Consider the following 12,822-nt stretch of genomic DNA (forward strand, 5'->3'; position numbering starts at 1 on the left):
ACCGTTGCCAGCTCCCCAGCCTCTCGCTCTCCGCAGTTACGTGTGCTCAAACCTCTATCGATTTCTCCTAAACCTGTCCTCCTGGTCCCCAGCAACAGTCCTCCGCCAAACCATTCATAACTAACCTTAAGGAAATGTCTAAATTCACAGCCTCTACTCTTCGACCTCCTACTCACTCCTCGAACTGTCACTCCACTGAAATGGATTTTTGCCAAGGTCACCCACAACCTCCGTGATCCTGAATGCGGCAGGTGTTTCCAAGTCCTCTTCTTGATAATAAGAATGATGCTATCACCTAATGTTTACTGAGCACTTCGTGTATGCCAAGTATGATCCTTCGAACCGTGCAAACTTTATCAAGGCTTCACTACCAGCTGATAAAGTAGGTTTACAATTACAGCCCTTTTATGAATCAAACCTTCGCGAATTAGAGTGACACGTAGCCAGTGTCACACAACCTGTGAGCAAGGCAGGCAGGACTCAGAACACAGGCTTCCGCCTCTGTGGCCTGTGCTGCTTCTCTGCACTATCAGAAGGCAGCCCTTGGCCTGTCCCAATTCTTCCTCCTCTTTCCTCCTTGGTCTCCATCTGGGGCTGCTCTTTGTGCACCCTTAAATACTGATGGTCTATCCTTGCCTCCTCATCCCTAGGGTGCTCTCATCCAGTCCCTGGCTTCAATTATTACTCACAGAATCAAAATCTGTCTCTCCAACTGGTCTACTGTCACATCCACAGGTGCCCCAGGTTCAATGCACTGTCCTCTACTTACTACTCACCCAGTGCTGGAGTCGCCTGTCCCATATTACTGTCATTGTCTCCCCGGTGCCTAACACTGAGGTTAGCAGGTGGGAGGTGCTCCCTCAGCAATTATGAAATTAATTAACATGGAGACTTTGGCTGCCTCCCTAGACCTCAGTTTCTCACTTGGAAAACAGACTTGCATCGGGGAATGGAAGCGTGTTACATCCTGTAAGCTGCCCTTTGAAAAGTGGTTTGTAGCAAAATAAGTGTGCAAACATGCTGCGTATCCTCCTCTTTGCAATTCACATTAGATAGCATACTAAAAGCTCTCAATCTTTTGTCATTGTTTAATAAGGGTCTCTGACCCTTTTCCGGGAATATCCCAGGCCCTCCAGAGACAGTGCTCCATGGGGGTGCATGCTTTGGCAGGGGCGCCTGGGTGGCTCAATGGGTTAAGCATCCGACTTCAGCTCAAGTCATCATCTCGGGGTTCTTGAGTTCAAGCCCCGCAGAGGACTCTGTGCTGACAGCTCAGAGCCTGGAGCCTGCTTCAGATTCTGTGTCTCCCTCGCTCTCTGACCCTCCCCCCCTCACACTCTGTCTCTCTCTCTCAAAAATAAGTAAACATTAAAAATTTTTTTTCTAAATAAAGAAGTGTGAGTAGGCCAGTCCTTTGTTTTGTGAACTTTAAACAGTCACCTGGGCCACCTTAGAAAACATCTGTCAATTCCTTAGAAAATTAAACACAGAGTTACCATATATGACCCATCGATTCCATTTCTAGGTTTATAGCCAAAGAGAAGTGAAAACACATGTCCACACAAATATATACAAATGTTCACAGTGGCATTATTCATGATAGCTAAAAGGTGGAAATAACCCACATATCCATCAAGTGATGAATGGGCAAACAAAATGTAGCAAATCTGGATAATGAAACATTATTCAGCCATAAAAAGGAATAAAGTACTGGTACTACATTCTACAACAAGGAAGAACCTTGAAAACATTATGTTAAGCAAAACATGCCAGTTGCAAAAGATCACATAGGGTATGATTCCATTTATATAAGCTGTCCAAAATAGGCAATTTAAAGACACAGAAAGTGAATTTATGGTCACCAGGAGCTGGGAGTGACTGCTAATGGGCAAGATATTTCTTTCAGGGAAGATAAAAATGTTCTAGAATTAGATAGATAGTGGTGACAGTTGCACAACTGTGAATATACTAAAAACCAATGAAATGTACACTTTAAAAGGGTGCGTTTTACGGCATGGGAATTACATCTTAATAAAAAACCAAAAAAAGGTACAGTGGATAACCACAATAAACAAAATGAACAATAAAGCTCATCTTTATAACTTGAACTGGTTAAGGTAAATAGGTGTCCCAATAAAACATGCCAATTAACCATAGTGACTTAGGTCATTCACACTAAATAACAAAGACAGGAACAAAAAAACCTATATTTAGTAGATTTAATAGATTTAAGTATATTTACTTCCATATACATGAAGTAAAGCGGAACAAAATCTGAAATTCAGACCTAAAGGTAACTTCTAATACCCAGTAAGAACTGTTCCTTCAAGAGTATCACGGACTTACACTGACAACGCGGGTAAACCATCTTCTATCCTCCCTGGAAACAGCAATGGCCCTTACAGAGCCAAGGGGGACATCCATCATCCTTCATTTTCTGTGCCAATGTCCCCGAACAGGCACAATCAGTGGGTGACTGAAGGTTATGAAAAACTTAACCTGTTCACAAAGCTGACAGTTCCGAGGCTCAGAATGCTAAAACCCTAGACTTCTAATTTAGATTTCACTCTTTTTGTTAAAGATACCATATGACCTAAGAGCATTTTGTATTCATTTAAATACAGAGAAAAAATTTATCCTGAAAGTCTAACAGAAAGTGATTAAAAGAGATGGGTCCTATAGGATATGGCGTTTAGTACTTTCTAAGTAAGCCACAAAAACTAAGGATAAAACCTGAATATGTACTCTTTGACCCAGGAAGATTTCCTGTAACTCCATGATTTTAAAGGTCTAGATAATTCAAGTCATAAAGGTCTTCACTCCATAGTGTTTCATCTAACAGCCCCTATAGTTATTCATTCATTCTACTAACGTTTCTTGAGCACCTACTATGTGCCAGGCATCAGGCCTAGTGTTAGGGGTACAGAGATGGATAAAAACAGAGACTGTCTTTGTATTAGAGGATTCTTAGACTGGTGGATAAGACAGTCATCAATCAAATAATACATACAAGAGATGCAGTGAACAATATTTATTTAGAAATTAGATAAGTTCTGGGAAAGTTGAACCTTGCAGCAATTGTTAGGATTCTCTAAGCTTTATCTTATTTATTGTTGTGCAAGGGAATCTTATTAAAAAGACATCAGATCTTAAATTTTTATTACATTAACTTGGAAAAAAATCAATAAAATTGCTCTAGATATGCCTATAGACCATAGTCTATTATATACATAGAGAGAGAGAAATATATATACATTGAGAAATATATATATTAGTGAGAAAGATTCATCAGGAAAGGTTTAGAGCTAGACTGAGTTTAAATTACGCAGTTTCTGTTTGAAGTTGATAGCAGCCTATATAAAATCAAAGTCAGATGGTAAACGACATTAGTGAAAACGGCAGAGTAGAGAACTCCAAAAGTTCATTGCTCCATAAAAGCATCAAATAAACTGGCAAAACTGTCAAAATCAACTTTGTTAAACCTGGGAAACCACCAAAATATTGCAGCAACCAGGGGAACCAGGGGAACACTTAATAAAAAACAGCTAGATCTCAGCAGGAAAAGCCGGCCACTTTGTGGTATTATAAGTTACCCTGGCACCATCCCCGGCTCTCCAGCTCAGCAAAGAGCCTTGAAGAAAGAAGCCCATATTCCCAGTACAGATACCATTACCAGATGAAGCAGAGTGGAGTTTGTTTTGAAAGAAGTGTGGTTGTGTGTTGTGATCTGCCTGGTCGCTTCAGCTTGAAGGGCTCCAGGCTCCGCCACAGCTCTCCTAACTTGGGACTCTACCAAAGCTGAGGCGGCTGCCCCAGGGAGTTGTCAAAAACACTCAAAAGTAAATATACTAGTAGCTGCTGCCTGGGACAATAAATAACTGTTGGAGTAAACAATGAACTAACCAATAAGCTTGGGAAGAAAATTTGGGGATTGAGATGCTTTGTCAAACAAACGCTTTAAAAAGATCACACAAAGAGGGGGTATAGCTCAGTGGTAGAGCTTTTGACTAAAACGATCAGACATAGTCCTGGGAATCTAGATAGTCAAGTGCAGGCATGGGCCTAAGTATCTGCTCAGGAAAGCCCTGAGATAACTTTAAACTCTCACCTCTGGCTGACCCTCGAGTTCTGTGCATGCAGGAGGTGAAGGCTAAGGCGGAGTTATCAATGCCTATCCGATCACTAGAGAGACACTAAGCTAATAGAATAGAGATAGCATTGACTCACGACAAAGAATACAGACTGCTCAAAATTGGCACGGAAAGTCACAAAACAAGCAACAGCAGCTACAAGTAGCAACAAACCCTGGGGAGTGAAGAGAATCTAATTTCCAGAGTTGCCACGCTACAATATTAAAAATATCTATTTTTGGGGCACCTGGGTGGCGCAGTCGGTTAAGCGTCCGACTTCAGCCAGGTCACGATCTCGCGGTCCGTGAGTTCGAGCCCCGCATCAGGCTCTGGGCTGATGGCTCAGAGCCTGGAGCCTGTTTCCAATTCTGTGTCTCCCTCTCTCTCTGCCCCTCCCCCGTTCATGCTCTGTCTCTCTCTGTCCCAAAAATAAATAAACGTTGAAAAAAAAAATTAAAAAAAAAATATCTATTTTTCCACACACAAAAAATTACACAGCACGTAAAGAAATAAGAAAATATGGTTCATATACAGAGGAGAAAAGGCCACTAATAGAAACTGTCCCTGAGGAAGCACACACATTGGTCTAATTAGACAAAGACTTTGTTTTGTTTTTTTTTTAATTTTATAAATGTTTATTTATTTTTGAGAGAGAGTGAGAAAGAGAGAGAGAGAGAGAGAGAGAGAGAAAGAGCAAGAGAGACAGAGCTTAACCAGGGGAGGGGCAGAAAGAGGGAGACACAGAATCCAAAGCAGGCTCCAAAGCTGTGCTGACAGCTCAGAGCCCAACATGGGCTTGAACTCACAAACCGTGCGATCATGACCTGAGCCAAAGTTGGATGCTTAACCGACTGAGCCACCCAGGCACCCCTGGACAAAGACTTTAAGTGAACTATTTTAAATATGCTCAAAGAGTTAAAGGGAACCATGTACAAAGAACTAAAGGAAAATGATGTCTCGTTCAAAAGAGATTATCAGTAAGTAGACAAGAATTATTTTTTTTTTTTAAGGAACCAAATAGAAATTCTGGGTTTGTAAAGTACAAGAAATAAATGAAATTTTCACTGAGTAAGCAAAAGAAAGAATCAGCAAACCTGAAGGTAGGTCAACTGATACCACCAAGTCTGAGAAGCAGAAAGGAAAAGAGAATGAAGAAAAATCAGCACAGACTAAGAAAGCTCCAGGACACCACCAGTCCCACCAGCTGGGAGTTCCAGAAGGACAGGAAAGAGAGAAAGGAGCAATAAGAATGTTTTAAGAAATGGGGCACCTGGGTGGCGCAGTCGGTTAAGCGTCCGACTTCAGCCAGGTCACAATCTCGCGGTCCGTGAGTTCGAGCCCCGCGTCGGGCTCTGTGCTGACGGCTCAGAGCCTGGAGTCTGTTTCAGATTCTGTGTCTCCCTCTTTCTCTCCTCCCCAGCTCATGCTCTGTCTCACTCTTCTCAAAAATAAATAAATGTTAAAAAAAAAAAAAAAAGAATGTTTTAAGAAATAATGGCTGAAAATTCACCAAATGTGATGAAAAATAAGAACTGATGTTTACTTAAGGGCAAAACTAACAGAAGCAGTTGTGTGAGGCAACTGAACTAAGCCCCATGCCACTGGGTGTTTCTGACACAGAAAGACTGGGAGTTCAATGAAACAAAATTCCTTGTGGACAAAAGTCCAATGAGAGGTGAGTGCTATGGTGGCTCTAACAGCTCTCTGCTAAAGATCCTTCATATAATAAGAGGAGGCAGTGGATGGAAATCCGGGTGTCCATGTACGCACCCCTGGCCACTCTCACTCACCAGCCTCCAGGCTTCTGCTCTCTTGCTGTGCTCCTGCTCCCTTCACAGCCGAGAGCTGCCTGGCCCTCCCCAGTGCTCACAACCAGGTTTCCTGATGTCACACACACACACACACACACACACACACACACACACACACACACACACCACACACACCCTCTCAGACTGTTTGCCTGTCCCCACCCCTACCTTCAAATCACTAGAGTGGCAAGTAGCCACAGTGGCAAGGAGGTTTGCCTTATCCCTCCAGTGAGGGGCAAAGGACTGAGATGCCTGCCTTACATGTTTCAAGGAGACTGACCCACCCTGGCTAGTTGGGGAGTCCCACACAAATCATATTTCAATCAAAGGTTGGAGGAGGGGGCAGGAGGTGAGCTGATTTTAAGTGCTTAAAACATTTTCTTATACTTAGTCATGTTTCAAATTCATTCTTAAAGATTGTTTATCTTAGGTTATTTACTAAAGAGGGGTTGCTATTTTCTCCAATAAACCCTTTTCTAATTCTAATTTTACAGCAAGTTATCAATAGGGAAATCAGGGCTCCATATGCAAAATTTTGCCTCCAGAAGCTTTTTGTCCAAAGTATCAATAGATGCCTTCACAGAAGAGTGATGAAAGGGTCTTTAATTAAATCCCACAATTTGATTACTTCTTTTGAGGTAGCATATTTAGCTGTCTCTAAAAAGATTTTCTTCCTAAAACATAATACGCTCATTTTAATTATTGTGGGCTAAGAAAGGACTCTGTGCCCATTTATAGACAGAATGCTTCATTTGCCCATTGCCAATTGTGATTTTTCTATTGACAGAAATATACTGGCAGTATACATTTCAATAGCACCTAACACCAAAGTTTCTAAGCCCTCTCTTATACATATTATACTATTACCAAATACATGCATAGGAAGATTAACTTCCTAAATATAGCCTCCTCCATAGCCATATTTGGCGGAATTATAAAATCTTAGGAATGATTTCTTTTGACCAAGGAAAGAATCTTTTATGAGCATTAAGAGACACAATGCATTATCTAAGAAAGATCTATCCAGTTAGAAAAACATGAGGAGATTTCAAATCTTTAGAGTTACATTTTTAGACCATTTCAAAACTTCAGAATTCTTTCAAAATTTTGAGGGAGGTTGTATCTTAAAATAGGTCTTAATTTAGCATTTCTATTGCAAACTCTAAATTGCAGTGAATTTTGAATACTAAAATTCTGCTTATTGAATAAGTTTTAACATAACAAAAACTGCAAAGCCAAATTCTATTCTAGCAGTGAAGATTCTGCTTTGCAGGAATTAATTTTCTAAGTTCATAACCATTAAAAAGCATGAATTTTCCTCTTACCCACCACAGATTAAAAATAGTTTTTGTTGTATCACATTCTTTTCAAATAGTGGCATGCAACTCTCTCTCTCTTTTCTCGTCCTGCTAAAAATATGTACAACTTAACCAACCTACTAAAATCAAAGCAACTTTTTTTCCCCCACAGCTACCAGTTTCCTGGATGTGAATCTTCCACACAGCTATCTTAGTATTTCCTGTGTCCTTACATAAATAGAAAATTGTTCTATTTGGACCCTTCATGATCAAATTCTCTCTTGATGATTGCCTAATTAATAGAAAGAGGCAGTGGTAAAAGATCATGCTAAAATGATTTGCATCTGTCTTTAGAAAACATTTTTGCACTCGCATATGAAAATGAATAGTGATATCCTGGGAATTTAGAACTTTCTTCTTTTAAAGTCTGTCACACTTCTATTTCACATCTTTTTCTAGAATACAGGCAGAAGTGCATCTCCTGTTTTTCTCATCCACATCCCCACTCAGCCTTTGAATAATTCTGAAAGCATGGTGAAATAAGATCTCCTCTTAGGGAAATCCAGATGCCGTATTTCTCAAAAGACTGTTCTTAGCTCATGTGTTCAATGATTTTACCACTTATTAGATATTTCGCCAGCTTGCCAAGAATGGCTAGGGAGTCACCAATTTACAGTCCTCCATAAAGCAGGTAAATCACATTTCCAATATACCAGTTCCTTGACCCTTCGGTCACTATATTTAAAGCTTTTTTATATTAAAGCTTTGGCACTAATTACTTAAAAGAAAGATTCTCTACTAAGGCAAATTTATTGTGGAACTGTCCATTTTAAAAGATATGATTAAAATATCTGACCAGCATTTCTCTACCTACTAGGCAGCAGGTATTTCTTGCTACCTACACATATATAAGAAGTGGACCACCTGACCCCCTTCCCTTAGAAAAAATTATCATATGGGCTAGATTAAATAAATATTATTAAATACAATAAAACATGTAATGCTTAAAGGTGTTTTCTTTCAATGTTTCCTTTATTTTTGAGAGTGAGAGAGACAGAGTATGAGCAGGGGAGGGGCAGAGAGAGAAGGAGACAGAATCCATGAAGCAAGCTCCAAGCTCTGAACTGTCAGCACAGAGCCCGACGCGGGGCTCAAACCCGTGAACCACGAGATCATGACCCAAGCCGAAGTCGGAGGCTCAACTGACTGAGCCACCCATGCGCCCCTTAAAGATGCTTTTAAGTCAAAATATTAAGCACCTTCTTTTTTAAATGGCTTTGACCCATTTTGTTCTGGAATGAAATTCCTAATTCAAACTTTAATTGAAGGTGAGATATAATTTTAATGGCAGTTATCACACTAAATTTCTAACAAATGGCAAGGATAAAGAAAAACTATAAACAGAATAACAAAACATATTCATAGATTATGATCTGATATTGAGAAACTGAATTCAAAATGCTTTATTGTATTCTCATGTAGTGGTGGTTATAACACAGTGGTTACCAATACAGTAACACTTATTTATTGATAGTATTTGAGGAACTGGGTGGCCTCCAGTTAAATAAGTAAATCTATTTTAATTTTAAATAAAAACCCCACACAAGCATCTGCACTCCTGAATTCTGTGAGCACATTCTCCCTAAAGGCTGGCCCTCTGTACCGCCACCAATGGCCAAGCCAGTGTGCAAGGGTCACTTACAAGGCTCAGGGAGCTTGTTTCTTGCTCTCTTGAGTGCTCTCTCTCACTCTCTCTAATCTCCATATCTGATTTTTAAACTTTTGGTTCATCTTTCTAGTTGTTCATTGCCTCAACAAATAAATAGAAGTTTACCATATAATCATATTAAATAATAAAATCAACATATATATGTGGAATATTCTAGGAGCTAATACAATGCTATCTCTTATTCATCTATAAAAGGAGAAAAACATTCAAGGATTAACAATATATCTAATAGATGCCATTTTAAAAAGTTAAATGAGAGGCACCTGGGTGACTCAGTCAGTTAAATGTCTCTCAATTTAGGCTCAGATCATGATCTCCCATGAGATAGAGCCCTGCACTGGGCTCTACAGAGCCTGCTTGGAATTCTTTCTCCCTCTCTCTCTGCCCCTCCCCCGTTCATATGCACACGCGCACACCTGCACTCATTCACTCTCACACAAAATAAATAAATAAACATTTTTTTAAATAATAAATAAATAAACACTTTTAAAAAAAGTTAAATGATATCTAAAGCCACTGGTCTTCTAAATAACAAGACTGAAGAATCTGGAATCCATAATCAAGTGACTCAAGCATCTGTTGTCACATTTACATGCTATTGTTGGTAGATGTTTTTTCAGGTAATAAAGTAACTAAATCATAAACAGTACCATTAACAAAACATTATGGACAAATTATTTCAGTTTGTTTAAAACACATAGGCTCTTTGTCTCACTGATTTTTTTCACTCTCAGAGGCAGTGAGGGGGAAAAAACGGTTCTGGTGATTCCATTTCTGGTGACTAAATTTTAGACTGATGCCATATAGGTGGCACATATGGGTATTATTTATTTCATAATATGCCTGAATGTATTTCCAATTGTTTTGTCTATTCTTCTGCCACAGCTTCCAGAAAATACCATTCTGAAGTCCATATTCACAGAATCTTTGCAGTGAGGATTCCCAGGGAAGAACGTTTATTCATGCACTGCTACTTAAGGTAACTCCTCCTCACTCTTCCCTCACTCTGGGGGAAGCATCTCCAGGAGGAAGCATCTCCAGGAAGACAGACGCCTGCTCAACCTGACTCCAAAAAGGTCAGTCAGAAAAAGCATGTATTTTTTATAAGCCAACTATACAAACCACAGAATGAATAACATAAAGGAAGACTAAAATATTAAGGAGCTAAGCATACAACTTTAAAAGTAAAAAAAAAAAAAAAAAAAAAAAACTCAAAAAAGAAAAGAAAAAGAAATAAGGACAAAAAAAGATAAAACTAGAAACTAATGTAACAAAAGGGTAACAACAGAGCAACAGAGAAGATCAATAAACCTTGTTTAAAAAGATTATGAAACTGGGGTGCCAGGTGGCTCAGTCAGTTAAGCTTTTGACTTCAGCCCAGGTCATGATCTCACAGTTTATGGGTTCAAGCCCCACAATGGGCTCTGTGCTGACAGCTCCCAGCCTGGAGCCTGCTTCAGATTCTGTGTCTCCCTCTCTCTCTGCCCCTGCGCTCTTGCACTCTGTCTCTCTCTCTCTCTCTCTAAAATAAGCAAACATAAAAAAAAAAAAGATTATGAAATTGATAAACCATGACATGCCTAATTTAGAAAAAAGAAAGGACAAATAAAAAATACGAGTAATGAAAAGAAGGACATAACTATATATGCGGTGGATTACAAAAAGGTAGGATGAACGTTATTTTAATAAATTTGAAAACTTAAGGAACAAAGCCCCAGAACCTCTATTGCACCATTTCTTATTAAAGTGTTATTTAGTAATTTAAATTCAGGCTCTGAATGAGTAAATTCAGGTTTTTGATTCAAAGGAATAAAACTAAAAATTTTACCTACGATATTTCATACTAAGTATTATGATTTATAAATACTGTAAATTTAAGAATGATGCCCACATCTTTTTAAAAAATTTACCTAATCCAGAGTTTTCTTCCAGTATTTCTATTTCACCTTTGGGATTATTTAATACAGGTGTATAAATGTTGCCAGGTGATTATAATTTAATAACTTTCTAAAACTTAACTGAATGACCCTTGTACTTCCAAATTTAATATTAACTCTGAGCTGCCATATGACTGCCTTATTCCAGTCCCAGGTAAGTGCAAGAACAATAAACTCAAAGCATTATATAGCCAGGAGAGATTTCAACCCCACACTTTACAGATATGAAATCTAGACCTAGTGAGGTGAAGTAACTTCCCAGGTTGTCACATTAACTTTCTTTCCTCCAACACAGAAGGTCATGATAACTCAGCACTCGGTGGAACACATGATGCTGCCCCATTACCCTCACTATTAAGGTGGTGGAAAGCCAGTGCTAAAACCCCAATGTGTGGCCCTCTGGGGCTACTATGTGGAAGCAGCATAGTCACTAGCCTTAAGGGGAGTTTTCACACATTATCTAAAAGACTACTTTCCGCACACACAAAAATTGCCATTATTTTAACATGTCTCTTCTTTTATCTTCCTGGTTTAAATGCCTTGTTGATTGCAAAGTTCATGGTGACAATCTGCTCCTCCTTGTAATAAACTAGCACAATTTTACAGTCTTTAGCCTCTCAGATTAAGGGTATGAGACTGTTGAACAGTCGTCCTTTGATTCTTCAGTTATACAAAAGTCATATAAAAAGTCAGATAGCAACACAAGCAGGTTAAAAGGAGAATAATCAGGCAATCATCTAAAGTCTTTTCTACATAATACTAAATTTTTTACAAGACATTTGAATGATTCACAGAATAAAAATCTGGCATTGTAGAATCAAAATATCAAGATGTAGTTTCCTCTTTTGCATAAATTTCCAAAATGACTGCTACAATGTCCCTCATGCTAGATGGTCTTTTTCCATGTGACCTTGCACTGTCCCATCAAAAAGTAGGGTCTCATTCCCCTCTCCCTGCATCTGGGCTGGCCAATGATTCACTTGTAACTAGAAGAATGCAACAGAAGTGACTCAGTGTGACCTCTGGGGCTAGGTCACAGAGGCCACGAAGGCTCCACCTGGTTCTCTTGGAAGGCTTATTCAACCACCTAAGACCATCACATTGGAAAGGCCACACACAGGCACTTGGCTGAGCCCAATTTTCCCATTACCCACACCAAGGTGCTCAATATGGGTGTGAGTAAGCCAACTAGGAAGGGAAGCCCCATGTGTTTGAGTTACCCAGCCATTCAAGTCTTCCCAGTTGAGGCCCAGACATTGGTGAGCAAAGACAGACACCCTAGATGTGTCTTGCCCAAACTGCTGACCCAAAGAATCCATGATCATAATAAAAGGGTTACTGTTCATGCCACTAAGTTTAAGGCAGTTTGTTATACAGTTAGATATAGTAGATAACCACAAAAGCATGTTTGGGCCAAAAACACAACCAAAAAAACTAAAACTCTTGATTACTGCTGAGTATAGTTATAGGACTAATTCTTATATTTATTCGCTAGGTGGCCAGATAACAGAAGGTTAAAAAGACCCTTCAGACCTGACCCAACTGAAAGGAAGATCAATCCACTAGCACATGGAGGATGTATGTCCTTAACAAAATGGGACCGTATCCTATGCACATCCGCATTACGAAGGACAGAAAAGGGCTAAGTACCAGGAAAAGGCCAGGCCAGGGAAGGAAGAGCCTTTTATAGCATAGCTATCTCATTCTCCAGTCACTGCCAGGCAACCTACTAAGGAAACTATGAGTCTCCAAGGAGCTCATGAGACAAAGAACACAGGCAAGAGGAAGGAGGAGATAAAGAACACACAAGTTGCTCCTTTACCCTTTGAGGTACAGGATGACACATGGCTAATATCACAAAAGAGAGAAGAGAGCCTAAGATATAATTTACCATACAGACTTGAACACCAATGAGGA

General features: G+C 39.5%; 1 protein-coding gene across 2 annotated transcripts in view; it reads right to left on the reverse strand.

Annotated features, from left to right (window-relative positions):
* The window catches only part of PLCL2 (phospholipase C like 2), a 197,632-nt gene that overhangs the window by 147,984 nt on the left and 36,826 nt on the right, over nucleotides 1-12,822 (reverse strand). Inside the window, exon 1 of one of the 2 annotated variants that reach the window (XM_040480117.1) lies at nucleotides 2,347-2,521. The exons of the other annotated variant lie outside the window; for it this stretch is intronic. Within the exon in view, the coding sequence (XP_040336051.1) occupies nucleotides 2,347-2,427 (81 nt within the window). The 5' untranslated portion in view covers nucleotides 2,428-2,521. Of the gene's footprint in view, nucleotides 1-2,346; nucleotides 2,522-12,822 lie in introns of those variants that run through there. 2 annotated transcript variants of the gene reach the window in all.

This window comes from Herpailurus yagouaroundi, unplaced genomic scaffold (genome assembly GCF_014898765.1).
Source record: "Herpailurus yagouaroundi ecotype Mexico unplaced genomic scaffold, PumYag 159, whole genome shotgun sequence".
Taxonomy (NCBI): domain Eukaryota; kingdom Metazoa; phylum Chordata; class Mammalia; order Carnivora; family Felidae; genus Herpailurus; species Herpailurus yagouaroundi.